General features: G+C 44.2%; 1 protein-coding gene across 7 annotated transcripts in view; it reads left to right on the top strand.

Moving 5' to 3' along the window:
- Eri3 (ERI1 exoribonuclease family member 3) overlaps positions 1 to 22,861 on the top strand; it is a 130,885-nt gene that overhangs the window by 17,448 nt on the left and 90,576 nt on the right. For all 7 annotated transcript variants that reach the window (XM_028785255.1, XM_028785262.1, XM_028785245.1 and 4 more), the window contains 2 exons: positions 13,855 to 13,971; positions 20,393 to 20,452. In XM_028785255.1, coding sequence (XP_028641088.1) covers positions 13,855 to 13,971; positions 20,393 to 20,452 — 177 coding nt within the window. The remainder of the gene's footprint in view (positions 1 to 13,854; positions 13,972 to 20,392; positions 20,453 to 22,861) is intronic.

Here is a 22,861-nt window from a genome sequence, read left to right as displayed (position 1 = left end):
ATCTCTTATCTGTCTCTTGTTTTTAAAAGTCTTATTGAGACTATATTAAAGGACTACCTCCATGAGAAACTGATAGTTGTGTGTTCTGTTGTGCTTGGGTGTGTAACAATATTGGTTATAAATACAGTAGAAACATCTGGTATTTTCAATTTGTCATCTTTTTTTGCTAGTTATTTTTATACTTTGTTCAAGTAAGTGAAACTGGACTTGCTTGGTCCACTCCATTTGGGGGAATTAGTTTGCTAGTAAATAGGTTTTCATGTTGTGATTTTTGTGCTCATTTTATGTTTTATGTGTTTCTATGTAGATTAACGTGATAAGTATTAATTTAATATGAGACTTTTTCATTGGAAAACATTTTTTCTCTCAAATGTTAATTTAGATGATTTAAAGTATTAAAGGCTCTAAATTTCAGAAATGTGGATTTTTTTCTTGTCTTAGGATTGCTTTTTGATACAGAAGTAAATTTTTATCTGATTTAAGGGAACAGTGGCTCCTTTGTCCTCACTAGCAGGAGTTTGCTTTGCTCACTTGGTGTGGATGTGCATGATGTGATGGTTGTTGTGACCCTGAGGCCCAGAGAGCAGCCTGAAAGCTTTGGTGGCTCTTTAATTGTGCATTTTTAACCTCGGGGCAAGTTCTCTCACCACCTCAGTGTTCAGAGGAGACCAAAGCAAATGTAAGTGAGGAAAATGAGGTATAGGCCACAGCTTGTGGGGAAGATGAAGTAACCTCAGCTGTCTGCATGGCTTGCGGGGGAGGGGGTGGGTAGTACAGCTCTCTGTATGTGGAGAGTTAAGTCCTGGCTGCTGCATCAGTCCCTTGGTCTTCTGGGCAGTGTTTCTCGTTCCTTCAAAGCAGTCCTGTCTATTGTTTTCCTTCTCATCTGTATTTAAGCATCCATAATGTTAGATGTTAGAGTTGAGGTTTTCTAGTGTTTGGTCTTTCTGCATTGCCCTCCACCCTCACCTCCCTTCAGAAACCTTGGAGAGATATTATCTGCATTTGAATTAGAATTATGACCAAATGAGTTTCTCTTGTATAGAAAATTGTACAGATACTGGGTTTATTTTGGAGGGCAGGATAGGGGACAGGGTTGGTGGTGACTGAGAACTAGAACTATACAGAAAAAAAGATACTTGAAGTTTCATTTCAGTAGGACCTAGAACTGGCACCATTACTGGTCTCTTGTGAAAGAGACATTGTAGAAAAGTTTACAGGAAATTGGTTAAAATTGCTATAAGTCAAACTATATTGATTCCCTTTCTCCTCCCTTCAAGGCTGAAAGACTGCCCACCTCTCTTCAAGAATTGCTCTTTGCTCTATAATTGCCCTCTTGTTTTCTGTTTTTGGTTCTTGCAGCCTCTAAGTAGTCAAAAAGAATGTACCCTATAGAAAAAAAAATCCTCTTTTCCCTCCTTTCCTGTTAAGTTTGCCGTGTTTGCAGCTTCTCCAAGTGGGAGGTACTAGGCCCACTTTCTAGCAGGGCTCAGTTGTTAGATTTGGTTTCCTGTCTTTAGCCTCAGTCAGCCTGCATTTTTTTCTGTACAAACAGGCGAAAGACGCTGATGCTATTCTAAACTGGGAAATGAAATGCAAAACCGACGTTAATGTAATATTATGGCTGAGATTAAATGCACCAAAATCAGGAAATTCAAAGTTATGCTTCCCCCAGCAACTATAACTCAGCTTCATCTGGCATGTGTAGTATTTTGTGTTAGTGTGGATGGTGTTATATGTTAAGACATTAAAGTTAACACCATAAGCAGAGCACAGAATGCTTGAGGGGCTGAGTTATGACATCTCTGTGAGCTGTAAGTGTTCTTGTACAGGCTCCTGACTCCTTGAATAATTCCTTTCCCTGCCCATCAGAACAATTATTGCCTTTCTTTTCAGTTATGTTTCTGCTTAAGCACATTTTTTCCAGGGTCACTATAAATGAATTCCACTATTGGTGGCCAGTAATTGTAGGGAGAATGGGGTGGTCCACTAGACCCTTTTGTCCTTTTGTCACTGCTTCCATAAAAGTGGTGCCCCCTGCCCTCCAATCAGCCAGTTGTTTCCTTGTGGTCCCTATAGGGATGGGCCCCATCCTGACTCCCTGTGGCTCTTCACTAGTGCTCCCTGAATGGGAACAAGCTTCACTGTGTCTTGGCTGTGTTGTAATTCCATGTGAAAGCCAAAGGGCCCCTTTTTATTTAGAGCAGACATAGCGATGTAGAAGGAAAATATACATTCAGGAATGAAGCACTGATGCATGGTGGTGCTGCCTTGTGTGGTTGGCATAGCAGAGACAAGGTCGACATGGGTTTATTTGCTCTATTCACATTGCTTCTCTCCCTTCCCCAGGGTTTATACCTTTAAGCTGCTATGATGTATAGTTTGGCTGTGAAGTTGCCTTGGGGTGGAGCCAGGAATTTTCCTTGGGGAGCATTGGGTCATTGGTAACGAAATCACTACATAATTTAGTGCAAATCAGGAAACATCTCCCCTAGCCTCTTATTATCCTGGTGGTCTCTCCAGGGCACAGACAACAGTTGGACTGCAGATTTGTTAGGCACTGGGCTAAGTTCGTTGGTAGGGAAGAGCTCCAAAGAATAGGAGCATTGATATGTGGTGAATGACATTAGGGACTGTTAAGTAACAGTGACACTGAGCTGCCTTTTAGGTTTTTGTTGGCTGTGACAAAACCAACTCGATCAGCAAAGGAATGGGGAGGAGCTCATTTTAACCACCTTGGAGGCAATGAAAAAGCCTCTTTTGCTCTTTGGATAACAACTGTTGGAATAAAAGCCAAATAGGAACTAGCTCCTACCCTCAAGGAGCTGAGTCAAGGAGAGTGGGTGCATGTGTAACCACCAACAGGTAGTGCACTAGCACTGCAGGAAAGCATGGAGTAGTGCCTGACAGTGGATGGGTGGAGACCCAAAGGGCCATGCAGGCCTGAGGCCTCACAACTTTTACAGCAGGGATTAACTCCCCCCATCCCCACCCCACCCCCAAAGAAAAACAAAACAAAACAAAACAAAACAAAACAAAACCAGAGGGTTTTAATGGAGGAAAAGATGTTGAATTGACTTAGTTCTAAGGAGCAGAGAAAGCTTGGATTTTAGACTAATTTGTCAAAATGTTAAAGATGAGTAAGAACAGGTGATGGATGAATTTGAGTCCATTGAATAGTTCACAGTTGAATTAATTGGATTGTTTGTATTAGTTACATATTCTCTCTCATGTTTAAGTTAGAAGCTCCTGTTGGGATGCTTGTGAGTGAGAGTACTAAGTCTGGAAGAGGTTTAGGAATTTGAATCAATAAAGGACTTAAAGGGTGAGGGTCAAAGTGAAAAAAATTAGAGTTTTTGTTGGATATGACAAAATCAACTAAGTCAGCAAAGGAATGGTGCTGCTGGGGGTTGGGAGAGCTCAAGAGCTGAGGCTCTGAGGAATTCCTAGGGTGGCCATGCTAGATGTTAGCTATCATTGAAGTAGCAATTGGGTGGAATGCTAGATCTCAAGGGAAAGGCAGTTTCTGGAGAATGATAGGACATCTTCTTACATAAAGTACTAGGAATTTGCAGTTGGATCTGCTAGGACACACTTTAGACAGACCTGGGAGGTTTAGACCTCTCAAGTAGAAAAGTGGCTCTGTGGTTAACAATGTGAGGGAGGGGAAAAGAAGGGTTAATGAAAAGGAGCTGAAGTAACTGGAACTCTGGAAGCCAAGGAGAAAGGGTAGAGTGGTGAGTGTCAGCCAGGGGTGTTTTACTACTCCTATTGATTGCATTTCTTCTACAGACTCATTTCAGTTGTTTGACATGAGGAAACTGATACTAGGAGATGCTTTCTCCACTGTGTCTTGTTGGGAGAAAGGATTCTGCATCATTTTGATTAAGACGCCATTGGGATGATTATTTTTTATCCTCTTATCCTTAGTGTTCCTGATGCTAAAAACCCCCACAGCGTTACATTTATGTGATGAGTTCTGAGCTCTAACTGTAAAAATTGAGCCATAGCCTAAAAACCCATGACTTGAGTGGTCCTAGATTGACACTCATTCTTCCCTTCCCCCAGGGCTGGCAGCCTATAGCAAAATGGCAAGCAGGCAATGAGAGAATCAGAAAGGAGTTTCTGGAGGAGAGACAAACATCCAGGAATCCTTGGTAGTGAAGTAGAGGTGCCTTGGAATAGTCTGCTGATCCTGTTCCCACATAATATAGTTGGTCAGTGGGAGGTGTGCCGATTTTTGGTTAGTAGAACAGTGCTGTTACATGGGTGGCTCTGCGTTTCTTCTGGAGGCTGTGCTCAATGTTTAGTGCTTGGCTATTCCAACAAAGAGCTTATCCAAGGGCTAAATTGTGGCAGGAACTCTAATTTGGAAATCCCCATATTGCTACAGGTAAAGAGTCCATAGTGAAAGCTGGTCATTGTGTCACTCACCTCTAATCCCAGCACTCGAGAGACAGAGACAGGCAGAGCTCTGTGAGTTTGAGGCCAGCCTGGGTCTACTTAGTGATCTAGGACAGCTAGAGCCACATAGTGAGACCTTATCTCAGAAAAAAAAAATCAAATCAAAACAAAACGAGTCCATAGTGCAGTGTGCATGGGGGAGGTTGAAAGCAAAGTTCGTAAGCCAGAAATCGGATTTTCATTGTGGTGTCGAGTGAATGGAGAAAACAGAACACCTACAATCCCTGGAAACAAAAGAAAGATGTTCCAAGGGTCTAAAAGTGGACATGGAAAAACCTGTTAAACACAGTATTTAAGAGAGATGTTAGTAGGTTGGGTTAAGGTAGTGATGGTAGAAATGGAGAAGAGAGGTGATGTGTTCTTACCTTAGGTGTGCTGGGTAAGAACAAGCTTGGGAGCAGTGCTCGTCATAGTTCTAAACTCCACTGGATTCTAGCTCCCTGGGAGTGGTAGTGCTAAGGAACACTGTATACAATCTATAGGTGTCATAATGGGTACTCTGAGTTTAAGAGCCACATCAAGGACACACAGGGACAACAGCTGCAGGTAAGCTCTTTTGAGGTAAAGTAGGTGGCTGTTCCTTTGAGATATATTTGAGGTACTGTTTGGCATTGACCTAGAAGAGGTAGCTACTAATGATAACTGGTATTCTCCCAAATTGTTACAAAGCTTACAGCTCTGACCTGATCTTGTCCCTCCTTAATTCAGGACCAAATTTAGTTTGTTCCCATGTACTTCTCAGAGCACTAACAGCATTGAAAAGCCAACTGGTCAGCTGAAAGGGATTGATAGGGTAGAGGCAGGGCAGGGTCTCTTGAGATCACACATGCCATTTGGGCAAGGTCTTTTTCTGGGAAAGTTGCCTGACACTAATGATCTAAGAACTATCAGTGTCTACACCATCTGTCAGCTTGTTAGAAATGGAGTGTCAGGCCACACAGAACTAAATAGATTCCAAGTTTGACAAGACCTTCAGACAGTTCAGATTGAGGAGTACCTCCGAGGTTTTTAAGCTGCAGTGAGTATCAGAATCAGCTGGGAGGCTGCTTAAAGCCAGGATCACTGGCCCCAACACCACGGCTTTGGGCTCACAAAATCTGTGGGAAAAGCTAGAAATTTGCTTTGTTCCTCTAAATCAGCAGTTCTCAACCTGTGGGTCATTGACCCCTTTTGAAGTCGAAAGACCCTTTCACAGGGGTCACCTAAGACTGTTGAAGAACACAGGTATTTACGTTATGATTCATAACAGTAGCAAACTTACCATTATGAAGTAGCAACACAATTTTGTAGTTGGGGTCACCACAACATGTGGAGCTGTATTAAAGGGCCGCGGTATTAGGAAGGTGAGGACCACTGAGCTGAATCATTTTGTTTCCCTTGAAGGAATAACAGGAACCCCTTCCGCCCCCCTCCCCAACTCTTAACAAAGCAAGATGGAGAGAAGCATTCTGTTGTTGGGAAGGACACTGACTCTTTACCAGGCACAGTTATGTGCTCTTGGTGATTTTGTTTTTAGTGCTGGGGTTTGAATACAGGGCCTCAGCTACATGAGTACTCCACCACTGAGCTGCATTGGTAGCCCAGGAATTTACATTTAAAAAAAATTCTCATTGGGATGCTGTCTGTGGTACTAGCTTTTTCATCCATAAAACAGGGAGTGATTCCTGCCAGTTTAAGGAGATGTAACACTACCTCAGCCATCCAGGAGAAAAGGACTGATAGGTCTAGTTGTCTACGCTTTCAAGTCTGTCCTGCTAGCACAGCTGCCCCGATGTCACGCATGGACAGAGAACAGGGAACCCAGGAGCTTCATCTTAGGGATGAAGCTTCTAGACATACATAAGTGGTATCTGGGCTGTGATGGGATTACTGAGCACAGACTCCTGAGGCCTAACCCAGCCAGCTTCTCTGGGCTCCTACCCAATTACCTGAGTGGGCTTGTGTCTGCCTCATTTCTTTACCCTGCTATCCTTCATTCCTTCATCCCAGTAGTGTGTCTTCAGGGCAGGCTATAATTGATTGGAAAAAAATGAGTCTTTGTGTAACCAAACTCTGATATATCTTGTAATTCCGAGTAAGTTACATGACTTTTCCCCAGGTTAGTCCCCACAAGACTAACAGAAAAGGATTTGGCTGCATGTGTCCAAGCACCAAAGTAAAGAGAGCTGAGGCGGAACCTATTCTGTCCAGGACAAGATAGCATAGTGGCTGAGAGCATAGGCTTCAGAACTGGGCTGTTGAGAGCTGAATTTTGTCTGTACCAAGTATGAATAGTGTAACCTTGGCTAAAGTAGCTTATACCCCTTGTACTTCAGTCGCCTTATTGGCAGAGTGCAGTTAGTAATATTTCTGACTTCATAGGAGGATATAGTGAACTAAAAATACATGTCTGTGCTTCAGACAGTGCCTAGCATGCAGCCGTACATGTAAGCACTTAGTAGAATTAGTACCTTTGACCCACGGTTGTATAGGAGGCTGTTGGAGTATAGCAGCTGACTGGGAGGCCAGCCTTACTTCTCTGGTTTTGTGCAGACTCTTGAGATAGATGCAGGGTACTGCCTAGAGAGATCTGTTAACCCTACCTCTGTCCCTGGCCATACTGGAATGGTAAGTCAAGATTTCTACCCTGCTTTACTACCATGACAAACTTAAAACTAACTCCAAGGAACTCTTCTTTTGCGTAACCAGAGATTTCTTTTTACTAATTACATGATTACAATACAAACTTATGTATGTATGTATGTATGTATGTATGTATGTAACCACAAAGAAGTGATTGGGTTGTTTGCTGCCCTAAATGTTAGCTTCACAAAGCTCTGATAGTTGATGTTACTCAGAACATGTAAAAATATTCAGATTGAGTCATGTAGAGACAGGTGTGTTTATGCCAGGGTGAGGGTACAGTTTTTAATACTTTTGATCTCCTTCACTTACTGGTATATAGAGTCATTTTTATTTTTTTTTAAATTTCAGATTTTAGTAAAGGTAAATTATAACTCAGACTGTACTCCCACTTTAAAGAATAGCACTTTCTACTTTCAGCCTTGTTTTTATATTTTAATGGTTTTGTGGGGGTCTGTGGAGTTGGGTGGAGGGGAACATATACGTGAAAAATCAGCCTTTTAAAGCTCTGGGTTCCACCCCACCCCCCAATCCCCATTGCTTGTCCTGAAACTTTGAGCATCAGCCCTCATCTGTCAAAGTGTAAATCAGCAATTAAAACCCAAACAGCCAAATGCCAAAGATGACCCGAAGCACAAAGCAACTGACAAACAAGTCCGGACAAATCGACGGGTAATTTATAAGCTTTGCCCTAAAATCTAATTATTTGGCAATTCGAATTTGCAGCCAGCCAGGGCTCGGCAATAAATTTAACCCGCCATAAATTATTTAGGAGCAGGCTGTGGTGTAAATCAAAACCACGAGTGTTTGTTTAAGAAATAAGCTCCTTGTGCATAAAATGCCCCCCCCCCCGAGAAACTGTTAGGCAAATCATGCCCAGTTCTTCCTAACTCTTCCCGATGAGCAGGGGGCTCCCCCACTCACCCCAGAAAGGGTTACCTCTATATCAGACTATATCCAGATCTAATAGACATTGGATAAGCCCTACATGTTTGCTGTTTGTGGTTCAGTTGCCTCTGGATTTTTACCAAATTCTTTAGTAGGAGGGATAGAAGGAAGGGATAGATTACTTGTTACTATCTCTAAATTGAGGAAATGTCTGTTTGGTCTTCTTAGATTCATTTGGGCAAGGTATGAAAATGACCTTCTCAGTCCCATATTTCAGATGGGATCACAGAATCATCAGCTCAGGTTGAGAAGAATTCGTGCTTTGAAAAACTGAGATAGACTACTACTGTAGTAACTCTTGCTGCCAGTTCCAGTGATCAGCTGAGCTCTTTCTGCTGACTGGCTTTTGTTGTTGTCTTACTGTCTTTGAGCAAAACCTAATCTCTACATATAATTTAGTTGAAGGAAGTTTTCATACACTAAAAACAAACCCTACAGATTTATTTCCTATAGTCGTCAGCAGTTGGGTGTGAACTTTCACTTGAGGTGCCATTGCAGTTTTGCCCCGCTGGGGTTCTTAGTTAATCAGTTTTAAATCAAATGGTCTTAAAACCTGTGTTCTAGCTTGTTTATATAGGAAAAAGCAAATGAGTATTTGCTTGGTGCTTCCTTTGATTTCTCTCCCTTTTGGGAGAAAAATTGCAGCTGTCACTTTACTGAGTGAAACAGCGAATAAGTGCAGCAGGGTAAGAACCTTGGATACTTTGAAAATTCCACATTCAGAGGGTTTTTTCCTTAGTTGTCAGTTATGGCCAATTCCCAACCAGCATCACCAGACTAGCTGTATTATTTTACTCTCCCCTCAGACAACTGAATGGTGTAGGATAACCTGTACCTGTTCTAGTTTTGGCATTGACAATGGTATGTTCTAGAGACCTCTGGTCCCAGGCAAACTAGACAGTTTGACTCAATCTGGGATTAAGTGAATGGCAGCAGTTGAGGAAGAAAACCATCCAGAGGTACAAGAATGGATTGAATCCAGTAGACATTGCTTTGGGGTGCTCTAAATCTGGCCTTGAACCTGGTGCTACTATTTACCTTGTCATTTTAGGCAGATCACCTCCCAGATCCTGTGGACAATCCCAGAAAGCAGTTTTCTGGTTGACAGATACTAGCTCTGTCTCCTATTTGTCAGTTCCTTTCTGTTTGCACACAACAAAACTTGAGAAAGGGGAAACCAAGAGGGAGGTGCCAGAGATGCAGACTGAAGGCTCAGGTTTCTCCCTTCCTGAACTCAGCCTGGTGGCACCTATCTGGCTACAGCATGGAGGAGACTCTTTAGGAACATTTCTCTAGAACTTCTGCCTAGACCATCCACACACGCTCCCATTTGGGTGTTGAGGAGTGTGCTGCGTTCCCTACAGAACAGCCACCTACTTGTCCCTCTTTGGAGTCCCAGCTCCGTCCTTTACTAGCAGCATAGTTGATAAGGAACCATAACATCTTTGAGCCTTAATTTATTGTGAAATATCAACAGTAATGATTTCCATCTAATAAGTTATTTAGAGGATTAAGATAATTTCTGTTAGCATTTAGCAGAGTGTCTACCATAGAGGAAATAAGAAGCAGAGGGAGCAGGATGATTCCATTCTCCACACAGCAGAGAGTGTTGGAGACTGTCTCCTTTTGTTCCTTCCCAAGACTCTTGAGCATGCTCAGAGAAGTGTCAGGCCTCACTCCTGTGCCTGTGCTTGAGCTGTCTGCTAGATAGTAGGTGCTTAACAGTATTGGTGTATGACCTGATGCTGGTGCCGATGACATGACCCACCTCCCAGGGTTAGTGAGCCTAAAGTAAGAAAATGATTGGAATGAACAAAAGCCTAACACTTGGTATGTCCCTCCACTGTCCATTGTTTTCTCAGTTGTCATTTCTACTTACTAATTCAAGCACTTCTCCAAGGCACACGTTACTCATCTCTTAAGCTCCACTCTGTCTAACATAGTAGCCCCCTAGTAGTGTAATTGAATGTGAGTGGCATAGACAGATAAAGGAATTATGGAGCTATTGTTGGAAGCTGGAAAGAGGCCTTGTAAATACAGAGTGGGTCTTCCTTCCTCTGGATCTGAAGCACTAAACTGTCCCTGAGAGGAAAATCAAACAAACAACTCTCTTCTTTCTGGGGGAATAATAAAATTGGGCAAGGGAACAGGAAGAGGGGCAGGGATAGTGCTTCCGTTATCTGAGAGCGACTAGAACTAAAAGCTAGCACTTGGGCACATCTTCACAGATCTTTGGGATTGATGGAATTGATACCATCTCCCTGTAGCATTGTGAGGTGCGGTGGGGAGTGTTGTCTTTGACCATTATCAGTAGAAACAGTCTAGGAAATGTTTGGCATGGCTCAGGCACACCTGATGCATAGGTATGCTAGCTTGGTGCAGCGTAGGGCTCTTCTCCATGACTGTGCTGTGGGGACAGTATGTAGGGCCTGCTGGACAGTATGGGAAGGAAAGAAGTGATCTATAAGGTCTTTCTGCTCTGACCCCTCAGAGGGTCTTCTTTTTAAATTTTTATTTGTAATTAATGTGTGACTGTATGTGAGTGTGTACATATAAGTACAAGTGCACTTACAGGCCAGAGGCTTCAGATCCCATGAACTTAGTTACAGTGACTGTGAGCCACCTGATGTGAGTACTGCGAACTGAACTCAGGGTTTCTGCAAGAGCAGTACATGCTCTTGACAGCTGAGTCATCTCCCCTGGCTCCATTTAAAACAATTTTTTCGTTTTTGTTTTTTGTTTTTTAAAAAGAATCTTTAAAGAGTCTTCTGTCACAAGCTCCTCTTTTGCATCTCAGTGGTTTAAAGGAATAAGTCCTGTGCAGTCATGTTATTACAGTTCCTGATGCTTCTGAGGAAAGACTCTAGGGTAGTGGCCATGTCGTGTATGTGACTCTTGTGAGTCCCTCTTGATTTTTGAGGACTAGGCCCGGCTGACAGGGCAGTCTCATGTGTCCTGAGCCTTGGGTTTAGGCATCTTGGAGTCTGCTTTTCTTCCTTTCCTCCTCCTCCTTTCCTTCCTCCTCTTCCTCCTCCTTCTCCTTCTTTTCCCCCATAGGAGCTGAGACAGGTCTCAGTAAGGTGTCACTGAATTTGGTCACTAGCTCTGTGTCCCTATGAGTGAAGGAACCGTTAGCAGGAGAGTTTGAATGCTGAGCTTCAGTGGGAGACCCAAGGCTGCTGAGAAAGCTGATATGGTTCTGGTCAGAGCAAGAGCTGAAGCATGTTCTGTTTTATAATACTAATGAAATTCCAGATTTGTAACAGCATTTCTCATATCTAAAACAAACTGCATGCTTGTAAAAAAGTAGAAAGAGATCAACTTTAAGCCATACATTCTTAGTAATAGAGATTTTCCCCCCTATTTATGTTTGATAGATATTTTTGTTTCCAGAGGAATGTCAACTCCTAATTTCATAATGTATCACAGGCTTAAGAAAATTGAATTTAATAAAAGCCAAAGATGAATGGCATCCTTAAAGGTCCCAACACTTGTCTTTATTAGCAGGACAAACTGCAGGTCTCCAAACACTGTTTCCAATGAAAGTTTAAATGAAAAGTACAGTTGTGTCACAGGTTAAATCTCATTTCGGGCCTAGCTAACATTGTTAGTGAGGAGCTGCTGTATTTGTTTCCTTGGACACCAGGGCAGCCAAACTCACCAGGCTGTGGAGCTCTTTCTATCAGGGTGGGGTTTGGGGGGATATTTCTTCTATTTAGTAGGAGAGGAAGGATTTACTGCAGATTCAGGGATTATTGGGGGTGGGGGGGGTCTGACTCATGAACCACAGCTCTTGGGAATTGTGGCTATGTGAATTTGTAGGAACAGTGTGTATGGTATATGTGCAGATGCTCTACTTAGTCTTCCATAGCAAAACTCTCCTCTGCTTGGCCTGCTTTATAGTACTTTATGGAAACAGAGGCTTACCAGTTGGAGAATGAGTCTTTCACTCCACTGGGAGAAGAGGTGTCTTATCAGCTGGCCTGAGGAGTAGTCTGGATCTTCTTGCTCTTACCTTCAGCCATTTTGCCCTTCCTGTATCTGGTAATAAGTTCTCTTCAGCTTCTTCATCTCTGGGGATCAGCCCAAGGGGACCAGGTAAACTCCCATCAGCTAATGAGTCTGCTCGAATGATCTTTTCACAAGGGTCACATATCAGTATCTTGCTTATCAGAGATCTACATTATGATCCATACAGTAGCAAAATTACAGTTACTAAGTAGCAACAAAAATAATTTTATGGTTGGGGGGTCACCATACCATGAGGAACTGTATTAAAGGGTCACAACATTAGAAAGCTTGAAAACCACTGGCCAAGGGATACCAAGCAGCCAGAGCCTTTAAATTTCTCTTAATATGAAGTCTTAACTGCATTGATTTGTTTTTCAGCCTTGCTGTTATGCTTTGGATTGAAATAAATACTTAAAGAAATAAGTCCAAAATATTAGTGGATATATTCTGCAAGGATGGTGGTTGTCTTCCTTGGGACATAAAGGCAATTGACAACTCTCTGTTTTCCTGCCCACTGATTCCCTGAGTATGGTCAGGAGTAGCCAGCAGTGGTGGTTTCTGTATTGCTCTTCCAGGCTGTCTCTGCCTTGGCATTGATGATTCTAGGAAGATCTTCTCTAGAATGAGGGTTCTGGGGTAGGCACGCCCCTGGAGCTGATTGTTGGGGCCTCATGTGGGCAGAACTCCCTTTTGTCTCTGCAGTGCAGGCTTTTTTCACATGCTAATTTTACTTGGAAGATTTTGCTTTTATTTATTTTTTTATTATTTCCTATTTGTCTCTTCCAGATGTTTTCAGGGCAGTTTTTTGTGTGTGTGGGTGTTGTAAACTAATTCCATTCATGTTTTAAAAATTTATGAAAGCGCTAATAAAAATGTCAAAGTGGTAAAAATGTTAGCTTTTCCTCTGCTTTGATTAAATTTTGCAAACTGTTTTTGAATATTAAAAAGCAATATATTTTTTTATTCTCTCCCCTTGGTTTCCCTCTTCTCTCTGGTGCTTGTGCTTTCTCCTGCCCTCTCCCCCCTCTGGTGCATCCCTCCCTTTCCAGGAACGATGTATGAGGCATGCTGCACAGCCAGCGTTCTGCAAGCCTGTTTGCACACCAGGACCTTGGTGCTGTGCATCTCTATTAAATAACGGAGACAAATTAATCTTAGAGACACCAAACAAATTGTCACTCCTCCTCTTTCTCTTCCATTACCTTCCAGCGGACTGGGAAGGGCTTGCTAAGCGGTTGGGCGGGTAGGGGCAGGCAAAGGGGAGTGTGCAGTGCTTGAAGGGGAAGGTGGGAGGCACTGACCTCTATTAACTTGTGTTCCATGTTCTTCTCTCTAATATCCCCTTTGGCTTTATTTTGGGAGTTTATTTGTTGCCTTTTTTTTCCTTACAAAAACTAATGAAGACACTCCCCACACCATCCCACCCCACCATTTGCAGTGTCTAAGCTTCATACAAGGAAGTCCGTGTGCTGAGTGATGGCTACTTGCTTACCTGGGATCCAGGCATTCCAGAACAGAAGCCTGGGCAAGAGACGGAAGGCCTTTCTTTGTCTTAGAGGATTATCCAATGGGCCTCTGTGAGGGAAACAGACAGTGTACCACTGTCTTCCTTCCCTAAAACAATGGATGGGAAGGCTTTAGCAGTGTGAGCAATGGGATTATAAATGTTGACATCACCTTTTCTAGCCTTGGGTTTGAGCTGGCAGAAGGAATGATCCACAAACACTCATTCTTTCTTGGCTTTGAATAGTTATTTGAAATGATTGATTAAAATGACTTACCTTCTTTTCTGTCTCTTTGGCATTCTAGGAAATCATTGAGTTCCCCATCCTGAAGTTAAATGGCCGGACCATGGAAATTGAGTCTACTTTTCACATGTATGTCCAGCCTGTAGTCCACCCACAGCTTACCCCCTTCTGTACAGAGGTAAGGGCTGCTGGAAGAGGAGCTTTGGGATTATTGATTCATTCATGCCACTTAGGGAAAGCTAGGTCCAATCAGTGGTTAAAGCAAGAGCCCAGCAATGGCTTTTCACTTGACTTTAGTCTGTGACTGCTTGAGTACCTGTCCCCTGGGACAGCAGTGATACAGTTTTCCCCAGATTCCCCAACATTTCCCTTTCTTTCTTGTTCTCAGTATTCCTGGCAACTGGACACTTGGAGTCAATCTAGGAATAGCGTGGGACTTCTGCGACTCAGGTTCTTTCCAGTTCCATTTTCAATAGGGCCTGTTGTGCAGCAGTTAGGATTTCAGCCACTTGGAAGGGATTGTTATGTTCAAGTTTTCTTAACTTCCTGAGATGTTAATGTTGCTCTGTCCTGCAAAGTAAAGAAGCATGACTTTCCCACCAAGGACAGAGAAGATAGGCTGGCCAGGGCCGAGTGTCCTTAACTAGGCTTGTACTGTTACTTGGCTACCTTGTCTGCAGATTAGCACTGATGCCATTTTACAGAGCTGGGATTTTGATAATTACTGGAGATTTTAGAAGAGCTATCATCAGAGTGGAGGGAGTGCAGCTCCTGAGAGGGCTAACTCTCAGAATGGTGCAGAGGTGTTCCGTCTGTGGTTGTTTTCCTATAGTGTGTGCCCTGCCAGGCATTTTGTGGTGGAATTGCCAGTCAGGCATGCATGGGAGCAGAGGTGACAGAAAATATTAATTTGGAGCTTAGATATATTGAGCCTTTGTGCCTTCATATAAAGACTTCCTTTCTATACATAAGTGAGACAGGGGAAAGAAGTACTTGAGGAAGCCTAGACAGTTTGTTGTGGAAGAGACTGGGGAAGGGCCTGCAGGTTGCAATAGGTGTTTCAATGGGCCCTGAGGCTGAGTAGCCCAGATATGGGGTCTCCAGAGTTGCTCCTGAATTCAGAGCCAGTGTTTGCCGTCTAACCCAGGTGGGCCTTTTGTGGCAGATACCCATCTGCCCAGATGTCCATTCTCCTAAGCCTTTTCTAGCTCATGATGTTGAAGCTTTCCATCATTTCCCTCTTTCCCCTGGAAATTCCCTTTCCCACCAGAGTGAGTGGCTAATTTACCTTTTGCCTTCTTTTGGAAAGTCATTGGTGGATGGTTACACTAGCCACTCCCTAAGACCCCAACGCCCTGGAAGCCATGCCATGCCCTCTTTCCGTCTGGGTACTATCCAGACCACCCTGGTTAGCTTAGCTTTGGGGAACAAATGATCTGGGGATGTTTAGACTAGTGCGGCACTGTGAGGCCACACTGCCTGGTATGGACCAGAGATCCAGATCTTGGAGTAGTTGCTGCCTGTTCAGGAATGTGAAGTGCTGCTGGGGCTGGCCTTAGCCAAGAGTAGGTGCTCTGGAATGGGGCACATCCTCCAGAGTGGGGATGGGAGGTGCCCAGAAAGCATCCTTTTCTTCTTGACAGTTTTACCTCCAAAACATCCATAATTGGAAAGCAGTGAGGGTGGGGTCCAATGTTGGGATCCTGGCTGCACAACTGTTCTGAAGACGGAGATCTGGTTGTGAGGCATTGGGTTGAGATCTCAGTACTCTCCAAACCCCTGGCTCCTGCTATGTCCCCACCCACTGCAGTGTGCCCTTAAGCTTTCTTGTGCTCCAGGCCTGGTTAGGTTTGCAGCCTTCCTTGGTAAATAGCCTGGATCATGCTTACCCCAAGTCACATTGATACAATAGCTTGTACTTTGACTATTTATCTGTTTTGCTTCTCTATACTGAGTTCTTGGAGTTCTGAACTAGACCTGGTCAGTTTTTGCCTCTATTTTTATGAGGGTCTAGTTCCATGTGTGCTCCATAAACAGGAACTATTGCCAAGGAGGTAAGCTACTATACTGTGGACTTGGCCTTTTGTTTTTTAAGCAAACAAAAAAACCCAAAAAACCAAAAACAAAAAAAAATTTCTCTGTGTTTGGGAGGGAATGCACCCATGCTGCAATGCATGTTGGACAGAGGACAGCTTATGGGAGTCGGTTCTCCTTGCTGTACCTTTCATGGTTTGAACTCAGGTTCTCAGGCTTGATGGTAAGTGCCCTTATTGAATGAGCCATCTTGGTGGCCTCTGACTTGACGTTTTGAGTGAATCAAGTCTCTTGGAAAACCCTACCTTACCTCAGTGTTGCCCTGACTTCATCCCAGCTGTAACTAGGTCTTGAAAAGAAGTATGGATATAGAGGGGAGGCCTCACCTGCCTTGGCAGTAGCCAGTTTTAGGATAGCAGTGGGATTAACCTACCCAGAGATTTATTGATCTGTCATTAATAAATATGTGAGCAGTGGTCTCACACCTCTAGCTTGGACCCAAGTGGCTTCTCTAGTAGAGTCTGTTTCTCAAGTGCACATGAGATTCTTAAGAATCCTAGTATGGTCAGGTGCAGTGCATGTGCCTATAATCTCAACAGTCTTTAGTCAGAAACAGGAGGATGAGGGGTTCAGTGCCAGTCTGGACTACAGGAGGCTGCCTTAGACAAGCAAATACCTCAGCATGACGACCTTGCCTGTCATCTCTGTATCCAGGAGGCTGAGACAGGAGTCTGGGAGTTGGAGGCCATCCTAGATTAACCCAGTGAGTTCAGGGCTGTAATACCAAGGCCTGGGGCTATGTAATAACTCTGTCTCGAAAAAACATAAATCAAAAAAACACCAAAACAAAACCTCTAACCTGTGTGTGTGTGTGTGTGTGTGTGTGTGTATGAATGAGAGCATGTTGGACCACAGAGAGAAGCTTTGTCCTGAACAGGTCTGTAGTCCCATACAAATGCTCATGCTACTTTGTGAGAAGGGTCTAGCCTCCTGAGGCATTACCTCAGTTCATTGACACTCATCCTGAGCAAAGTTCTAGTAGGGACAGGGCCATGAACTTCCTTTCCTCTGACTTCTAGAGTCTCCCCAGCCTGTGTACTTGTGCTTCAGCAGCTAGGCTGCTGTGGTCCCTGGCCACGTATAGTCTTTTGTTGTTGTTGCTGTGAAAGAAAAAAAAAAAACAGAGAAATACCCATTTTGCTAAACGCCAGTAAAGGGCTTTGTCTTGCACCTGTATTTATAAAGGGTGAGATTTATTGGCCTCTTTGTGTGAGGAGAAAGAGTGGGTCTGATTATCAGATTGCACACCAGAGACAAGTGCTTATGTAATCAACAAACTGTCTTGGTGTCAGAATACGATTGTGTTGAAGATAAGCTGTGAAAGGATACCGCCTGGCCGCTGACATGCTGTTGGCACTGAGTTTCCTGGCTACTCTCTGGAGTTGCTACTGTTTCCAGTGAAGCCAGCTCATCCCTGGACAAAGCCCTCATATAGGTAGGGGCATTGGGAACCAACAGTGTTATCAGTCAGGTCAGAAGTCCCTTCCTGTGGTTTCTGATCCTGGAGAAGTGGGAGTGAATCTGTAATTCCTCAGTGAAAGGAATCAGAGAACACACATTAATTCTTTCTCCCACCTCTCCTCCCTTAAGTGGTTAAGGCCTCTGAGCCCTGTTTAGCCTGTGAGCCCTGGTTCTCAGCTTAACAAATACTTGGCTTTACTCTAGTACCTTTCATTGTGAGGCTATTAAAGCCTTTTGCAAACATATATTAATCTAAGTGGGATGGGCTTAAAACTACACCATGAAGAATTTAAGTTAGGCCTAAGATAGAACTTTCCAGTTAATTTTGTACAGTAGTCTCTCTCCCTCACCATTTATAGCTTGGTTGTGTATCAAGTACAGGGACTAGCTGTCTCAGTTTTAGCCCCCTTCAGCCAGTGTACACTGGCAGAGCTGTTAAGAGGTGGCTTATCCTTTGGGTAATAATTCTACTCCCTCCAAGAACTCCCTCAGTCCCTTAAGGGCTAGAAGGCTTCCCAAAGAAGGCCATGTCTAGTTGAACTACTGTTTAAGCCTTTGACTCTGAGGCTGACTTCAGTCTTCCAGGAACTCAGTGATGAGCTACACTGGCTGGCCATTTTGGAAATGCTAGCCATCTAGGAAGCATGGAGAGAGAACACAGTTGACTTCTATGCCAAGCCTGTTGATGCTTGGTTGCTGAGCTGGAGCCCCAGTCTCAGCCCTAGTGTAGGGAGAGGTGGGCTTGACCCACAATGAGTACTACTACTACTACTTGGGGTGGCCTCTGGTTTTCTTTTTAGGTGGTGTGATTTTTTTATAATTAATTATTTATATTTTGTTGTGCTAAAGTTTGAACTGAGGGCCTTGGGTATGCTAAGCAAGTGCTGTGCTACTAAACTACAGGTATAATGTGTTTCTTACCTACTTCTGATTTTCCCAGGGCCTAGGTGGTACATGGGTGCTGACTTGAGTCTGGGTAAAAGGAGGGAAAGTTCTTGCTTGCTCTGTGCCTTTGTGACTTTCTGAAGCTCTTCAGTGTTGGGCTTTACTGAATTACCCTGGGCTGGAGCCAGAGAAGTAGGACTAGGCCTTATCCTAGGACTCATACTAGATGCAGACTGATGCTTGGGCCCTGGAGCTTTCCAAGAAGTGGGAGTGGCTGTGGGCCTTTTCCACCACAGCCCTGACCCTCACCATCCCTTTATCCTGGAAGAATTTAGCAGGAAGGAACGAGACTGGAATGAACAGCTGTAGTCTGTCTGTCAGTCTGACTTCTGGAAGGTGGACCTGTAGTTGAGAATGAGAGTCTACTTCTGACTATTGGTCCCTATATGCCTGACAGAAAGTCCAGGGCCCCTGCCTTCCTGCTCTGGGTGTGGCTCTGGGTGCTAGCTGAGCTGGGCCTAGAGCACTGTGGGGAAAAGGCACTTCTACAAGCAAGGCTTTAATGTGCCTGTGCAGGCTCCTGCTTCTCTGGCATATAGTAGGTACTAGCAGAATGAACAAGAGAAATGCTCTGTTCTCAAATTAAAACCTCCCTCCCATGCAGGGTGCCTCACCCTCCGTCTATACTGTATGTAGCAGGAGACCAGTCTTTTCTTCTTTTTGACTCAGGCCCTCCCTCTGCTGGGCAGTTCTTTGGTCTCCCAAGCAAGGAAAGGGTGTGGAGGTGCCAGCCGGGTGGGCATGCTGTGGGTTAAAGCCTTGCAAAAGAACAGTGTAGTTAATCTTTCTAATTTATTTTCCTTTTAGACCATGGGAAGTCTGTAGGCAGCAGCTGTTACCCAATTAAAATACAGATTAATATAAAAACAGTTTCTGGAATATAAAATAGAGTGGCTGTGTCCTTACACTTCCTTAAAATACCACCTAATAATGACTTGATGAACTACAGAAACCCACCTAGAGGAACTCAGCATTCTTAAAATTGAAAATTTCTTCCCTAAAAGGTGTGTATTACCATTCCATGTAAGTCACTATGAGAAAATAACCTTCCCTTTTAGAGCTGGCACTTTCTGTGAGTTAGGTATTTGGTATTCATTAAATGGAATTATAGTTTAATTGGAGTTTTAAACCCCTTCCCCCACTTCAACAAAAAAAGTTGTTTCCAAGCCAGCCGACATACTCTAAGTGAGAATAGCCAGGACACGATAGCACTGTGGTATCTAACTAGTGTCCAAGATAGGATAGCATTGTGATTTTCAGCCAGTGTCTGGAACATGATGGCATTGTGATATCTAGCTACTATCCATCCAGGACAGGGACCCAGGATTAAGACTGATAGGAACTCCATACCTACTCTGTGCTTGAAGGATTCGTTTACTTCTGAAATAACAAAACAACAAGCTTGCTTAAAGCTAGGCCTGACATGGGTAGAACCTATGCCCATGAGCCAGTCTCTAGGTCAAAGCCTATACATTAGGCCTTTCTTCCCCATTGCTCACAGGTGGCCTTCTTGCTTGGCAGGGAAGTATGAAGGACTGAGGTGGCCAGATTTCTTAGTCTTGTCCTGTGTTAGCCAACTAGTATGAAAAGTTTCTGGGATATAAAATAAGTGGCTGTGTCCTTACATTTCCTTAAAAGTATAAATGGGGAAGTCCTGGTTGGACAGAGGTTCACAGACAGGGAAGAACTCAGAACTGAGTATGCCTAGCTGGAGCACATACTCTCCAGGCTCCATGGGAGCTTCTGTGATGCTAGAGTCTAATGTGCCTTAAGACTGATTTGTGGGATCTTAATGAACCTGTTGAATACAAAAGACACATAAAATTACAAGAAAAAAAAATCCCCCAAATAAAAGTTTAAACATGCACGGAGCCTGCCTTGTTGTTAGCATCTGTGTGGGCCCATTTCAGACTAGGCTGCTGCTGGGGACAGTCTCACAGCATCCCAGGACAGGATTCCCAAGCTCCTGGGCTGCCTCTGAGCTTGAAGCCTTGTGGCCCCAGTTGTCCCATTGGAGGAGGAATTGAGGGGACAGAATAGACTTCCCTTGTACCTTGGTTTTCTACCCAAAGGCTGTTTTTTTTTTTCTTTCTTTACAGCTCACCGGGATCATTCAAGCCATGGTGGATGGCCAGCCAAGCCTGCAGCAAGTGCTGGAGGTAGGTTGAATGACCTTTAATTCCTGACCTCTGACCTCTTCCTGATGCCTTTCTTTCCCTCCCCTCCTGAGAATGTTGCCGTATAATTTGACTATGATTATGGCTTGATTAGAATAACATTTGCTGTCACATCAGTGACATGCTGTTGAGAGTATTGAACCATTGATCTGTCATCTCCAGCTGTTCCCGTCAGGGTTGCTGACAAGATGTCCAAGTGCTGCCAGGAGTCAGGCAGAGCCCCTTCACCCCTCCTCACCTGGCCTGTGGCCTTGTGTTGGCCATAGCCAAGGCCTGTGCTGGGTGGGCTGGGGCAGAGGAGCTGCTTTGCAGCCTTACAGGATTGGCCCCTGGGACTTGAGGTGTTTTGTTTAGCTTTGGTGTTGGCTTCCTGTGGCATGTGAGCACTTCATTAACTCACCCAGAACTCCCCATCGATGGCTTTTGTTTGCTGTCAGCTCCTCCAGGAGCCGCAGTCAGCCTCCTGCCCCACTGCTCCTTGCTGCTGGATGCGATGTGCCTGTCGGGTGCAGAGGCTGCAATGGGTAATGATTCCTAATCAGAATAATTACAACAATTGCCTGTGTGAGGGAAATCAAATTAAAGACTTTAGAACTCTTGGCAGAGACCACACTTCTTGGATATTCTCCTCAGGGAACTGGGAAAGGTTAAGGCGCTGCTTCCTATGCTGCAGCTAGAGGGAATAAGGAAGAAGCTCTGCTTGGTTTCAGCCTACCCCCTTCACCCTTCCAGCCTCAGGGTTTTCTAAGGCGAAGGGTTCTTTGACAGCGCTGCTCTGTGGAGGAGGGCAGACAAGAACAAGCCTGTGGATTTCATTAGGTGCTTTATTTGTTTTTAAGCCTCATAAATCCAAAACGTGGACTGTCTCAGTGTTGAGGAGGAATATCAAGGGCACAATTGTATGGCAGGAAGATGTGGAGGCGTGGCATCAAAAGGAAGATGCTTCCCCTTAGCTATGAATCCTGTCCCCTGGGAGAGAGTCACGGCTTGAACATCCTGGATCCATCAGCACAGAGAAGGTCTGAGAGGCAGGCTTAGCTACCTTGGTGGCAGTGGGTACTCCCAGTCTCTGGAGTGTAGAAGTTTAGGCATGTCAACTCAGTTTTGGACATGGTGAGGGCCCTTATAGTAGATGGCAGAAGGTAAGGTCAGGTCAGGTCAGGTCAGGTAAGGTAATGTAAAAGGTAAGGTGTAAGGTAAGGTAAAAGGTAATGTAAAAGGTAAGGTAAGGTAAAGGTAAAGTAGCTTCTATTTACTTCCCTGACCTACTGCCCTTTTGAGAGGTAGTCCATTGCTAGGATTGAGGGACTCCCTCAATATGGTTGCTCCTTGCCAGCAGCAGCTCCAAACAGCCTTGCTTTTAAAGGAGGATAGAAGGTTGATAGCATCTCCCAGGAATGTCTGTTGCTAGGTCCTGGCAGCTCCAGACTGGGGTCATTAAAGTGGTGGTCAGAGTTGAGAGGAGATGTGGTGTTCACACGACACCTTTCTGACAAGCCCAGGCCAACCCTGGAATGGGATGCTTAGAATGTTCTGAATGTTATCCACTTCTGGTATTTTGAAGGTGAGGAGGAAGATTTCCAGCATCAATCTGAGTAGAGTTTATGGAGGACAAGCACACCATACCCATCCTGTTAGTCCTGAGTCAGATAGAGAACTAAAATATTGTCCCAACCAAGGCAGCTAGCAAGATGCTGCCTTATTTATTATTCTGAGTAGAGCTCAGGTTGGGCTCAGTATACTGTTAGCAATGGGAAGGGCTGCCGACAGATTGGAGTTGTCTTGTGATTCCTATGGCCTTTTTTCGTTTAGGTAGAACAGGGAAGAGCAGGCCTGTGTGTCTGGGCAGGCTGACAGTGAAAGATGCTCACTAAGTTTCTGCCACATGGTGGAGTGTTAAGTGACTCTTGGGGCAAAGCCATGGCCATGCTGGCTGAATCATTCTGACAGTCCTATTCTCTTCTGCTCTCTTTTCCCACTGTGAGTTGGGGTGTTGGGTTGTTACCATGTGGGACACTTACTTGAGTATATAGAGCCAGCCAGCTAAAGTCAGGTTTTATGGATTTAGGAAGCTCTGGGTTGATCTTATCTTTTCTCATCAATGAAGTCTTATCTTTTCTTTTAGGTGACCTTGGGTAAAAGATGTGATAGTGTGACTACACATGTATGTACATGTGCATAAAGGGCTAAGCTAGAGAGCTGAGGGAGGCAGATCATTCAGCTGCGGGATACCAGCCTCCCTATGTAGGATGTTCCTTGGCTGGGGGTTGTTTCTTAGGTATAGATACAGACTGTGAAAGAAGGTTTAGAGACTGTGTGGTCTACCAGTATGTGTCAGGGAGGATAGGGTTAGGGTTAGGGTTAGGGTTAGGGTTAGGGTTAGGGTTAGGG

This window comes from Grammomys surdaster, unplaced genomic scaffold (genome assembly GCF_004785775.1).
Source record: "Grammomys surdaster isolate TR1022 unplaced genomic scaffold, NIH_TR_1.0 100, whole genome shotgun sequence".
NCBI classification, from domain to species: Eukaryota; Metazoa; Chordata; class Mammalia; order Rodentia; family Muridae; genus Grammomys; species Grammomys surdaster.
The sequence above is the reverse complement of the archived record's forward strand: the minus strand, read 5'-3'. Positions and strand labels throughout refer to the sequence as shown.